Source organism: Anarrhichthys ocellatus, unplaced genomic scaffold (assembly GCF_004355925.1).
Source record: "Anarrhichthys ocellatus isolate YVR2014 unplaced genomic scaffold, GSC_Weel_1.0 scaffold3, whole genome shotgun sequence".
NCBI classification, from domain to species: Eukaryota; Metazoa; Chordata; class Actinopteri; order Perciformes; family Anarhichadidae; genus Anarrhichthys; species Anarrhichthys ocellatus.
In genome coordinates, this window is record NW_022280033.1 from 4,333,019 (window position 1) to 4,345,745 (window position 12,727).

The 12,727-nt window shown below is 45.6% G+C and overlaps 1 protein-coding gene across 7 annotated transcripts in view; it reads right to left on the reverse strand.

The window, feature by feature from the left end:
- The window catches only part of ccdc88ab (coiled-coil domain containing 88Ab), a 63,021-nt gene continuing 50,294 nt past the window's right edge, over positions 1 to 12,727 (reverse strand). Inside the window, exons 27-39 of one of the 7 annotated variants that reach the window (XM_031875147.1) lie at positions 12,495 to 12,640; positions 12,226 to 12,318; positions 11,830 to 12,032; positions 11,376 to 11,423; positions 9,409 to 9,486; positions 7,550 to 7,777; positions 7,241 to 7,294; positions 6,175 to 6,255; positions 5,433 to 5,522; positions 4,497 to 4,777; positions 3,641 to 4,094; positions 1,708 to 1,799; positions 1 to 1,110 (exon numbers count right to left, since the gene is read on the reverse strand). In XM_031875147.1, coding sequence (XP_031731007.1) covers positions 1,744 to 1,799; positions 3,641 to 4,094; positions 4,497 to 4,777; positions 5,433 to 5,522; positions 6,175 to 6,255; positions 7,241 to 7,294; positions 7,550 to 7,777; positions 9,409 to 9,486; positions 11,376 to 11,423; positions 11,830 to 12,032; positions 12,226 to 12,318; positions 12,495 to 12,640 — 1,812 coding nt within the window. In that variant the 3' untranslated portion in view covers positions 1 to 1,110; positions 1,708 to 1,743. The other 6 variants (XM_031875154.1, XM_031875163.1, XM_031875172.1 and 3 more) reach the window with 6 other exon arrangements.

Below are 12,727 nucleotides of genomic sequence, written 5' to 3' on the forward strand. Positions count from 1 at the left end.
TAGTCTTGATGAATTTTAATTACATCAAATGGATTTATGTAAAAAGTGGAAAAGGAGGAAAAACACTGGGTTTCATCATCACCATCATGTTCAACACGGCAACAGAAATCTGCACGTACTGGGCAGGTTACAGGTCACCTACGCTGAGGAACTCAGGAAGTAGATACACGATGCTGCGGAAGCAGGAAGTCCACTGTAGTGTACTTTTACCGTTTTCCTTCTCAGAGCAGGATGGGAAGCGACAAATGAGATGGTTTAGTGAGACTTCAATGATTTAAGCTAAGATGAAGTAAGTTGTGTGTGTGTGTGTGTGTGTGTGTGTGTGTGTGTGTGTGTGTGTGTGTGTGTCTGTCATTAGCCGTGGCTGCCAACTATAGGTGACCTGGAACACTCCCATGATTAGTGTCTCTCGCAGGTCACACAACCTTCACTCATGATTGGCAGTCAATCACACAGCCGTCATGGCTTCATGTCCAAGTCCATTCGGCAAATCCCTGCTGATCGCTGTCCTCTCTGATTGGACAAAGGAAGTGGGGTGATTGGCTGATTGATTGCTCCATGCAGATTGTGATAGTCTGAAATGTTTTGGTGCCGACATGCTTTGAAAAATGTTTTGTATGAGCCCGACTGAATGTTGTCCATGCTGCCCATTCACAAAAAGACGTTTTATGATCATGGCGTTGGGCAGGGCAGAAGAAGGTCCGGCTGAGTTTGAAGTTGAACAGAAGATCCAAAGCGGAGTCATCGGTCTGCTTTAAGATCGCCCTTTTGGCTGATGTGTGAACATTGGCACTTCATCTTAGTCCGGAGAGACTAGTGCACATCTAGCAGTCTGTCACACTGAGGGACACGTGGCAGTGCAATCTGCCACAGCTTTAGTCCTTATACAAAACAAAAACTGTCACAGCAACATTTTCTAGGATTTTTCGGTTTCCTTGATTCAAGGAAGAAAAAGAAAACGGAGAAGGAAGCCACGTTTCTCTACTGAAGTGTCCTGGGGTTTAAAACAAAAGAGGAAACTGGGATATACAATCTTTTCTCACTGTAGACGGTCTCAGCAGATTAACTCTACTAGGCTTCAGACACACAGCTCCAAGGCCACCGTTCTCTCTGAAACCCAGGCAAGCAAAGAAGAGTGGAAAGAGTAGAAGAAGAAAAAGACAGATTAGAAAGTAAAGAGGAAAAGTTGAAAGAAACAGAACACAACACAGAAGAAAAAGAGAAGATTTAAAGTCAGAAATTGTATCAGCAGACAGTGAAATCTGTGAGGAGACAGAGGGAAGCAGCCAGCCTGGATCTACATGCATCATCAAGGGAACACGAAGGGGGAAGGATTTCAGCGCTACACTGAAGCCATGCAGCAGCAACAAGCAGCAAAGGGCCAGCTTCTGTTTCACCAGGAGGAAACAGTCAGTCACCTGCAGCAACAACACGAGGAGCATCATGGAGGAGGGATACGGGGGGGAACGTCCCATATGCCATGCAGACCAGGGTCCCATCAGGCTCTGTGAACAGGCGTTTGGCACCACGGGGACGGTGGAGCGACGGACAGGACAGTGACGGGGTGGGGGGGGGCAGGATTGGGCTTACAGAAGCAAGGCATGGCAGGATGGACGACATCTGTTACACCATGTTTTAGGTTCCCATGGAGACAAGACCCCACCCACCCCGAACCCTATTCCTCCCGCTCGAGCAGCACTCACTCACCACGCGCTCGCAGCATGGTAGCAGACAGACGAGGGTTTAGCAGCTTTGCTGCGGCTCCCCACTCCTGCTTTTAGACTTTCTGCCCTCCACATCTGTAGGACAAAGGCAATGTTTATGTTACATCTGTAGACAGAGACACAAAATGTACCTTATACCTGCATATAGATAAAAAATACATTAAAGCAACTTCAGACCAGCAAGTCCAGAGTACAAAAGCAGAAATAAATAAAGGATGGAGAGGCAGACGGTTCTACTAGTATTGGCACAGAAAGCTGTGCTCGTCTTTGATTATAACTTAATGATTACAACAATCTGTACAGTCAGCCAGTCGAAAATACACAAACAAATATTATCCATTCTCAATTTGTGGTGCGTCGGGATGAGTAAACAAAAGTCTCCAGATACCAAAAAGTAATGATGTTAGCTTCATTCACAAAACAATCTGAGCACTGAAAACGGTTCTTAATATATTGACTTCCTGTTTCAATAACTAATAAAGGGCCGACTACAACTGAAATATGATAATCACCCACGTCATCCTCCTTTACCTTCACCGTCAACTTCCCCTTAACCAACTAACACTTCCCTCAGATTATTTTAGGAATGAAGCTTCATCATTTTGTCACCAGCCCAAGACGTCAGTTAAGACCCACGTGAGCAAAACCTGCAGAGCAAATGCTCCGGCAATTAATAATATCATAAAAAACTAAATACAGAAAAAGGTGTCAAATGTACAGAAACAGACCAAACACCACGTCACTACAAACAAAAAGATAAACATGGCAACCATTTTGATCACAGCAGTCAAAATGAGCGTTTTAAGGTTGGACAGAACAAAGCCATGCAATTTAGTGGATGATGTTAAAAAGCAGTGAAGAAGACACTCAGTCACCCAAAAATCATCGAGACATCATCATGAACAGGAAGTGGAAAGTGAATCTATTATCTGACACATTGAAAAGACATTGCAGCTCTGTGATACATCCCACAATGCTCTGCTCTCTGTTAGAGACAACTATTTCTGACATTAAGATTTTTTAGGTATTTGTTTGAATGGATCCTGGTGACAAGTTCCCTGAATCTCCGTTATTATACCCACTGTTAACTTATATAAATACTAAGCCTCAACTGTGATAGAACAAGCCCTAAACGGCAGATAATAGTATAGTGTTAGCCAGTGAAACAGGTCTGATGAGGAAACAATAATATGGCTGTTGGATGAAAGAACATTCATCAAAGTCCCACCTCAGACAAAAGAACCTGGCAGAAAACAGGAAGTGGCAAAACAAACAAAACAAAAAATTAACCGATTCACTAATCGGCACGATGGCAAACAGAAAAGAACAAAACAAAAACACCACGTAGAGATAGGGCTCAAATAAATACATGCAGAGGATTCATTCATCCTTTCTCTTTCCCCTCTTTACGTCGAGTTTGGTAGAGAGATCGGCCAGCCGCAACCTCCCCGTCATTCACACACACCCGTACTCATACCACAGGGACTGCTTGTCCTCTGGGCTCAGTGACTGGTCCAAATCACTCTCACAACTTGGGTCAACGCCCTCGTTGGACTCTTTCAGACTGGCTGGGCTGGATTGCATCTGGCCATTTGAGTGGCTGTAAGGAACCGGGTTTTGGGTAGAAGCATGGTCGGGGATAGGAGGAGGGTGCGTTTTATTTGTAACCGGAGGCCCACTGATGTTGCTGACTAGGGTGGGGTTTAGAGACAGGAAGGGGAGGTTTTTGCCCACCGACTCACTAAAGATGGAGTCCATGAACACAGACTCTACGGTGAAGGAAGGGCCGAGGAAAGACTCGAGGGTGGAGAGGTCGGGATCCTCCAAGCTATGGCAAGGTAAGCTGAGTGACTTGGGCAGGGGGGTGGCGGTGGTAAGGGGTCCCTTTAGGTTGGTGCTGTTGGGGTGGTACTCACTGGGTGTAGGCTGGGAGCGCACCCCAGCCTTGGTGGAGGCAAGAGGAGCAGCAACGTCGATGGACACCGGCTGCCGGTTGTCCTTTGAGAGCAGGTCGTGGATGCTGGTGCGGCGCGAGGTGCCCTCGGCGGTGGAGATGACGCTGCTGGCACGCGGCAGCGTGGAGGAAGCCAAGTCCAGGCGTCCGGACACGGACGTGGCTTTGCTCTGCAATGACAGGCTGGAGCGGACCGGGACGGAGCCTCTCACGCGGGTGCTCTCCGCCTTACGCAGGGTCGGGCGGCCCGGTTGTCCGGCGGCTCTCGGTGGGCGATCAGAGCTGACCGGCGCCGCCTTCCCACTGGATGAGCGCAATATGCCTCGGCTCTTTGTGGGAGGGCATTCTTTCTGCACGTGCTCAGAGGAGGTGGAGAGGCGCGGAGAGTCTACAGTGAGGTTCTCCTGACTGCCAGACTGCAGAAGACAGAGCAAAGAAACGGTGGCAAGTTCAGCCCACAGTTGAACTGCACAATATATCGTTTCATCACCGACACCATCTTGAAGTATTTTTCTTTTGAATAAGTTCTTTACAAGAGCACAACATTGTTTATGTAGCCTCATTATTTTGCACTTAAAGTGGACCAGATGGATGCATTTGCCTTTAAAATGTAGCCTGCAAAATGTAGGGTGAATATTCCTGTATTATTTCAAAAGCATTTTAGATTGCAGAAAAAAAAAAACATTCAGCTTCTCTGTCAAATATGGTCATAAAACAAATATTTTTGGGTTCTGAACTATTTCATCTGGATGTTTTCAAACAAACAAAACCATAACAGCAACATTACACATCAGTTATAAGCAAGTTAGAAACCTCACCTCTGCAGGATCAATACCCTCATCCAGGAACTGCTGCAGGGAGAGCACCTCCTTGGCTGGGGAGCCCGTCTTCGTGACCTGGGTCGGGCCGGTGCTGCCTGCGGCGGCGGACGGCTCGAGCGACCTGCGCAGCTGCAGGGGGCTCTGGTGGCAGAAGCGCGAGGAGGCGGGCTGCTGGACGGGGCTGCTGCCGCTGCTGGACCAAACCTCCTGGTCCAAACTCAGGCTGAACTCTCCGCTGCTCTCACTGTGAGGCCGGCTGAGGTTACCGTTCAACGCGCCTGTGAGAGGGACAGTCGAGTGATTAGAACACTGGGAATGTAATCTATGATCTTTTTCATTCACCACTAGGAACTGCATCAGGATCACTCCTCTCCTACACTGCCTACTCTTTCACAATATATAGTAATGATAGTATTAATTTTAACACCGTAATATACTGCTTTGTTATCTGCTTTTGCAGTGTGAGGTCTCTTGAGCCTTCATAACTGAATTGTGTTATAGCTTTATTGCTCTTTTATAACATCTGATGACTTGAAAATGAGAGAAAATAAGCAGATTTTAGGAATGTGTTGAACTTTCAATAAGCTGTCAGTTGTAAGTACATCAAAACCTACGGTACATTGAATATTAAATATATCCATGATGCCATAACAGTGCACCTCCCACCCATGTGTCAGTATGTCAGTAAAACATAAGACTGAGTGTAGCTAGCACCAAGGCTCTGGATCATCCTGATGTATTGATTTTGAATAAGAGAATGAATGATTTTCCTATAGTGGAGAGAAAAAAGTAACCCTTCACTTTTTTTAAATCAGGATAAACGGACTTCACAGGAGGACACATTGAAGTAGGTTTGAGTAAAGGCATGAAAGAAAAAGATAAAAGGGAGCAAAGGAGGAATGGTTAGTTGAGTTAAGGGAAGGAGGAGCATACCTTTGCCCTCCAGAGGAGAAATGAGGTGGGAGTTATTGTTACTATTACTACTGGTGGTCCTGTTGCTATGGAGACTGGTGGGTCTGCAGGCTGGTTAGGGAACACACACACACACACACACACACAGTTAGAATATATATATATATACACACACACACACACACACACACACACACACACACAGACATGCACGAACACAAAGAGTAACACGTAGGTGCACGCTGACGGTTTGACAGAACGTCTCCTGCTGGGGCAGCAGATGGCACATGCCAGGCAGAGGGACAGGAAGGGTGGCTCAGTGCCAGGCTGCAGCACCAATATGTCCAGTCAGTAAACAAAGAAACTCCTGACTGAGAGGACAGGGACGCCCAAATCCAAGGACCAACCCACCTCAGTGGAAAAAGGGAACCGGTAGAGATAATACTGATTAACAGCGGACGGCAGTGTAAGATTAGTAGTGGAAAGAATAAATGTGTGGCTTTATGTGAAACTGAGGGGGAGGAGTTGAGAAGGAAGAAAGGAAAGAGAAGAAGTGGTGACATTGTGACCTTGCTCTTCACAGGGACATTTTCAGCTGGAAACCAAGCACCGTGAAATCATTTTCTCAGGACACGGGTGTCACCGAATTACCATTTAAAATGAACGATTACATCATTGATCATTGTCACGGTTCTGTTCATGTCTAGGAAACCAGCCCATTGTGGCCGGGAGTGGGATTCAGTGCCGAGTAGTGGTCACTTACAACAGATGCTACAGGGCACTCTGCACACAACGCTCAGCCCAACAGGAGAAGGACACAGAGCACTGCTGGACACCTGCAGGCCTGATAAAACACACACACACACACACACACACAACTCAACACACCCTGGTCGTGGCACATGACATGTTTGAAGGGTACATCACACTGCTCGTCAAATGTTAAACATGATAACATCTCTAGAAGACGACCTCATGGCTGATGCATTATAAGCAATGTCCGGTGTGTGAGTGAGCGTTTCCTCCAGCCATTAGAGACGTACATAGACCAGTATCTTTACATGCAGTCTGTGAGACGTACTGGGTCTCACGATAATGATTTGGATTTTATGAGTGCATTCTGGGAACTCATCAGCTAAGTAGAGTCCAGTTCGGCCACTAATGCGTTGCCAATGTCCTGGAAATGAATGTCCTGTACACATAATATTTTGATGCAAAGTAGTATTAAAGGCACAGTGTGTCGGATTTGGTGGCATCTAGTGGTGTGAACTGAATACCCCATCGTTCACACATCTCTAACCAGAGCAGCAGAGTGCAAACCTGTGTAACGTCTTATACTAAAAGGGTATAAAATGCATTGAAACTAATAAAACAATGATTTTAAGAGACTAAAACGGATGGCAATATGGCGTAGACTTAGCTCAAGTGCCAGGAATGTGTGCGAGTAGTTTAGTGGCTGTTTAACAACTGGGTCATCTTCATTAGAGCGGCACAGAACTGATGAATAGCTGCTTGGCCGCAGATTAACTGCCCTGGATAACGTCCTAAAGCCTGAATTAGAGTCAATCCTACTTTCAATGGAGGCTGATCTCTCTCTCTCTCTCTCTCTCTCTCTCTCTTGCGCTCCACTAAAATTGCTTTTCCAACTGTAGATCAAGCTTAATCGAGGTGCAGGAAGGCAGCCCAAAGATTAGCAGTGGGACCGATGATGACATGACCTGCTTTCTTTTGGGGGGCTATCTGGTCTTTTCTCATTCCTTGTTTGAAAGGCCGGCTGGTGTTAAGAGGCTGCTGAAATTACCTTTTTCTTTTCTAATGTCAAGTCTTACCTTGACTCTTGGGGTCATCTAAGGAGCCGGCAACGTCTTCACAGGAGGCATTATCTGTAGAGAGACAGAAGAGTGGTGCTACAGCTGCTTTCTTTCACTTTGATGTAACAAAATGTCACCAGCTTCATATGAATCTTCACAGCAACCAGTCCAGTCTACTGAATAAGGGAATAAATAAATGTATAACAGATCTGCAGATCCTTTCTTATACCTGAAATCTGGTGAGTAAACACCAAAAAAAGAAAGTGTCAGATTCTCAATATGCCCGTTTCTCCCTTCCATCACACAAAATAAAACCAGCATCCTGACCTTTGACCTGAAGACGGTGCTTGGCCCTGCTGTGCCTGGCACTGGGCAGGGTGAGGGCGGCACAGTCGATGGCGTTGGTGGAAAAGGCGAGCTCCTTCATGCGCTGGCCGCCGCGCCTGCTGCTCACGGTCATGCCGGCATCGGCGCCGTCCAGGTTATCAATGCTGCTCGCCCACTGAGCCCCGGGACCGCCCGCCACCGCCATGGTCTGCAGCAGGTCATTCATGGCTGAACGGACGAACGGAGGGATGGAAATTAGGCCCCGACAGGAACATCAGCCATCCACCTCAGTTCATGTTTGTTAAGCTTTTTGTACCCAAAAGAACTGTTAACTTTAACTGAATGTGATGGAGACGTTTGTATCTCTTTAAAGATAATCACTTGAGGGTGTAAAATGGCTTAAGGGTTAAAGAACAGTTTCATAATTACTAGTACCCTCCTACAGGCTACTAGAGTAAGTAGTTTCCACTCCAAACGTATATATAAAAGATCATAACTGTTAAAAGTTCTATTTAATATTCAGTGAAAAATTAATTTTGTAGAATACAATAAAATCAAGTCCAGCCATTTTGGAAATCAAGGCCCGTGCAAGCAAACAGTATTAATAAAATACATTTTAAAATATCACTCAAAGTGCATAAAGATGGCAGCTGCTTTGCCATCCTTTAGATCCTTTTTTTAAAAAGGTGATAAGATTATCTGAGAAGGCCACCGTCTTTGTGCACTTTGTTTACGGAGCCGTATGTGATGGTGGAGAAGCATGGAGGCATGCAACGCTGCTCTGAGCAGCAGCAGAGTGAGAACAAGGCAAGTCCATGTCAGCAGAATAAGATCTGAAATGCAGCACACCGACAGAGGGAGAGAGAGGGAGAGAGAGCGAGAGAGAGCGAGAGAGGGAGGGAGAGTTACAGAGAGAGTGGAGGCTCCATTTCAAGTCCTCCATGGTGAGTGCGAGTTGAGGCGATCAGGCGGCTGGTGATTATTATTTTTTTCAAGTCATGCTGTCATCAAAGATGGAGGCAAACACACCACAGGCACATGAAAGGCAAACCCTCAGTCTCTCTCACCTGACCACACACCCTCATACACAAAACACACACACACACACACACACACAGCCTTTCATAAGGTATCAGAAACAAAATGAAACCACAGAGCACATGACAAAGCTGCCCAATAGGTTGCCTGTTGCGTAATGATTCCCACAGTGACCACACTGAAAGATGAGGCTTCGGTAGATGACACTCAGGACCAAGAGAGATGAAACGGCGTCACACAACAAGAGACATCTACAGAAAGATGAAATTCTTGCTGTCACATCAGTTTTTGCACTACTGCTTTTTTTGAGGTTAGCCATAATGTTTTTTGTGCATCTTTGCTTTAAGACAAAGTAAGTAAAGTTTGTGTTATTCGCTCATCTGCTAATAGTGAGAACAAAGTGACACTACACTGGTGAAAGCAGAGACTCTACAGGAGGGAGTGGAGGTGGCAGACGCAGGGCGGAGGAGGTGACGGAGAGTGAGGGGTTACTGGACAACAATTAGAAGGACAAGTCACTGAGGTCACCAGATGCAGCAGCATGGGGCTACAGTGACTGTGTATCACATTGTAAACTTGAATCGTTGGTAAATCTTGTGCAGATGTCTCTAAAATATATTAGATAACTGTCAGGCAGGCCTAAGTAGGTTTAAGAGCTGTGACTGAAACCCGAGACGGCCATACGGTCCCTGTCTCGCCCCGTCACACTGCAGCCACCATGAAATCAGTGACTGTTCCTTCTTTGTGTCTCCGAGTGTGCCGATGAGAGGGAGAGGAGGCGGAGGAAGGCTAGCGTGTGGCGGCTAACGGTGAAGTCTTACACATGGAGCGCCGGTAGATGGCCTTGGCCTTGTCTTTGTCCTTGGATCTGTTCCTCATGAAAGGCAACCTTTTTAAAGCTGTCGAGAGCGCAGCCAGAGACAGACGGACGGACAGCCAGGGGAGAGAGAGAGAGAGCGATAGAACGAGCCCGGGTGAGGTGGAGGAAAAGAAAAACAAAAGAAAAAGGACAGAGGGCAGAACAGAGGGATGTGGTTAATGTTCTCACAAAGAGAGCCAGGGGGGAGATGCAGAGAGAGAGAGTTGAGCCCCTGGACACTCAACCGGACAATAGACAAACAATGCAATAGACACAAACACTACAATACATGACTCAGAACTCGGGGTGGATCACATTATTACGAAGCATATTTGATTTATCATTAAGGTGTTTTAAATCCATAAAAATACACTTCCTTCTTAGTATTTCATGGAAATACTGTTTATATAATATATCAGCAATGCTAGATAAATGTAATGGACTTATAGAGCATTATTATAAATATATAAATTATAATTCAGTCTCCATTTATAATATGTAAATGCTTGTTCAAGAGCTTTTTGGATGGACTGAAATGCCTCCCACACACGTCTTTAAATCCTGAATAATAGGTTTAAGGGCAGACTTCTGTACAGAGACACGTTATGCAAACAAACATTATTCAAATACACAAACACACTAAAGCACATTTTATCTGCACACAACACACACAAGCCACTCTCTCGTGTTAATGGTCATGACTCATGAGCGTCGTATTCTGCATTACATACGGTACACAAAAACACAACTGTCAACACATTACCACCGACATGAAACACGGAGGATGAAGAATATTAAATGGTGCAATCAGGAGAATGAAAAGGTCAGAGGGCAGCATCAGGGAGGACTGCAGTGTTTCCATAGACATAACTAACTTTACTTGATCATAGCTTAACTGGGTGTGTTAGAGTTCACTCACTTATTATACTAGCTTTTTTATACTGATAATTCGATGATGTAACCCTACTAGCCCATGTACAACCTGTATCCTTTATTGCATTTTTTCTACCAAATCCAGACAACCAGGATTTTGACTTGCATCGACTGAAAGTCAGCCACAATGCATTGCACCTTTTAATAGCTTGGATGCTACGCTAGAGGGCGATTCTTTGTTATTTACAGGTGAACTGCACAGATCAGCAGGTTGACATTCTGTCGCTGCGAGCTAATGAGCCTCAGAGCTGTTGGGGAGAAGTAAAGAGTGTTTGAACCACATGAGATGCGCTTGATTCTTGACATCCAAACACTGTTGAAAGAGTACTCCTCTGATTTAGCGCCGCAATCCACATGCTCTACTTCCCTGCCAAACCTGGCTCCTACATTACCCACAATGCAAATCAACTGCAGACAGGTCGAAGAGTCAGTCTTGTTATGTTAGAAGCCGCTAATGTAGCCTCGAGCTGCTAGCCTCAAGCAGAGATGAGGAGCTGGCTAAAGAGGCCAGTAAGATCACTTCTTTCTAACTCCACACCACCACATTTTCAAACTTGTAGTCATCTGCCCTAATGCTGAATATAGTGACATAAAGTAAAGCAATGTATCAGATTTCACACAGGTCCCACTGGAGCCACTAAAGGCTTTCTCACATATGCAGACCCGTAAACAGACCCTGATGTGTTAAAGTGGTGGAGTCCCCTTTTACAATTGAGTGTAACTAACCAATACACACTATTCTTAGGACTAAAATTAAGTGTTTAATGGTCGTGTTACATAATAACATAAGGCTACAGAAATCAAGCGCACCCACTGTTCAAACACAGGAAATGCCTCCACTTCTGGAGATTGAGAGTCAACCTTGCGGTGCTGCACAGCTCAACCGTAACCTCCAGGACATCTGAGTGAAACAGACAATGGACTCACACAAACATGCCCTGTGAGACGTAACAGTCGGGTCACAAACCCCGCCCTCCCTCCCCATCCGCACCATACCATTGGTGGAACCCTGCACCTGGGCATTGGGCTGCTGCCCTCTCCTCCCTTTGCAGAGAGAGAGAGAGAGAGAAGATAAAGAAGCAAAGGAGCAGTTAGGGGAGGAAAGACCCATTCAACCACTCAACCAGTACACAACTGTACAAACCAACACACACCAAGTGCTTTGTGACGTATTATTATGCGTCTGTGAAAGACTATTCAGCATATATCCAACTAGTTGGTAACTATTTTGCTCACAGCTTTCTTAATATGTGCCTTTGTGTATGAAATATAGTGTGAGTATTTGATCAGAGGTACTTTTATGGTGCATTGTTTGGTCGGGTAAGTGTTTGTTTCTATAGGTCTTTATCTTGAGCAATGCGAGACAAGTTGCTTCTGATTCTTGGGTCTACATCTGTGTGTGTGTGTGTGTGTGTGTGTGTGTGTGTGTGTGTTTTTTCTTTGTACTCACTGCTGCTCCTCTTTTGTGTCAGTGTGTCGTCCAGCGAGTTGGAGCCAGAGCCTATGGACGAGCTGTCCTGGCTGTCCTGGGGAAACATCAGGAAGCCGTCACCAGACTCTGAACGAGAGGGGGTCAGCGTGAGGGAGCGCATCCTCTCCCGGCTCTTTGGCTTGATCAACTTCCTCATCTTCAAAGTGATCCAGTTGCCACGCCTACAAAAGGAGAGACGAGGCCGTGAGTGAGACGGAGAGACCATCGGGAACAAGAGGAGGAAAGAAACTAGAATTCAGCCATTTTTACGTTGCGATGTTACCAGTCATGATCATGTCATTGACACAAAATAGCTTAACCGATCTCAAAAATATTTTTTTACTCATGTAACTAGATGAAGCAGGTTTTTTTTACCTGCGTGGAGGTGAGGGGTCGTAGAACTTGTACTGGTCCATGATCTTCTCCTCCAGCTTCTCCTTCTGTCTCCTCAGCTCATTCAGCTTGTCTCTGATTGGTGGAGAATTAAGAGATGATCGACCAAGACAGACAAGAACGAAGATGCATGCAATGCAAATATAAATGCAAACAATTTGTTTTGAATATCCCATAATCAAACATAAATAATTGCGGCGAGGGACATGGTTGCTGTCCGTTTTTAAAAAGGAAACTTATCAGAGGTTTACATGTATTGTCTTTGCTCTACGTGGTACAGGTCCTTGCTCTCCATGGTCTGCTCCAACAGAGTGCGATTCTGTAGCATCAGAGTCTGGATCTGGTCCAACAGGTGGCGATTCTCCTCCTCCAGGTTTCCTTTCAGCTGGCTCAACAACTAACACACAGACATCGATAGATATATCAAAGAGATGCTAAGGCGCCTGGCTTAACAACAAATATGATTCATCAAAAGGGGTGAACC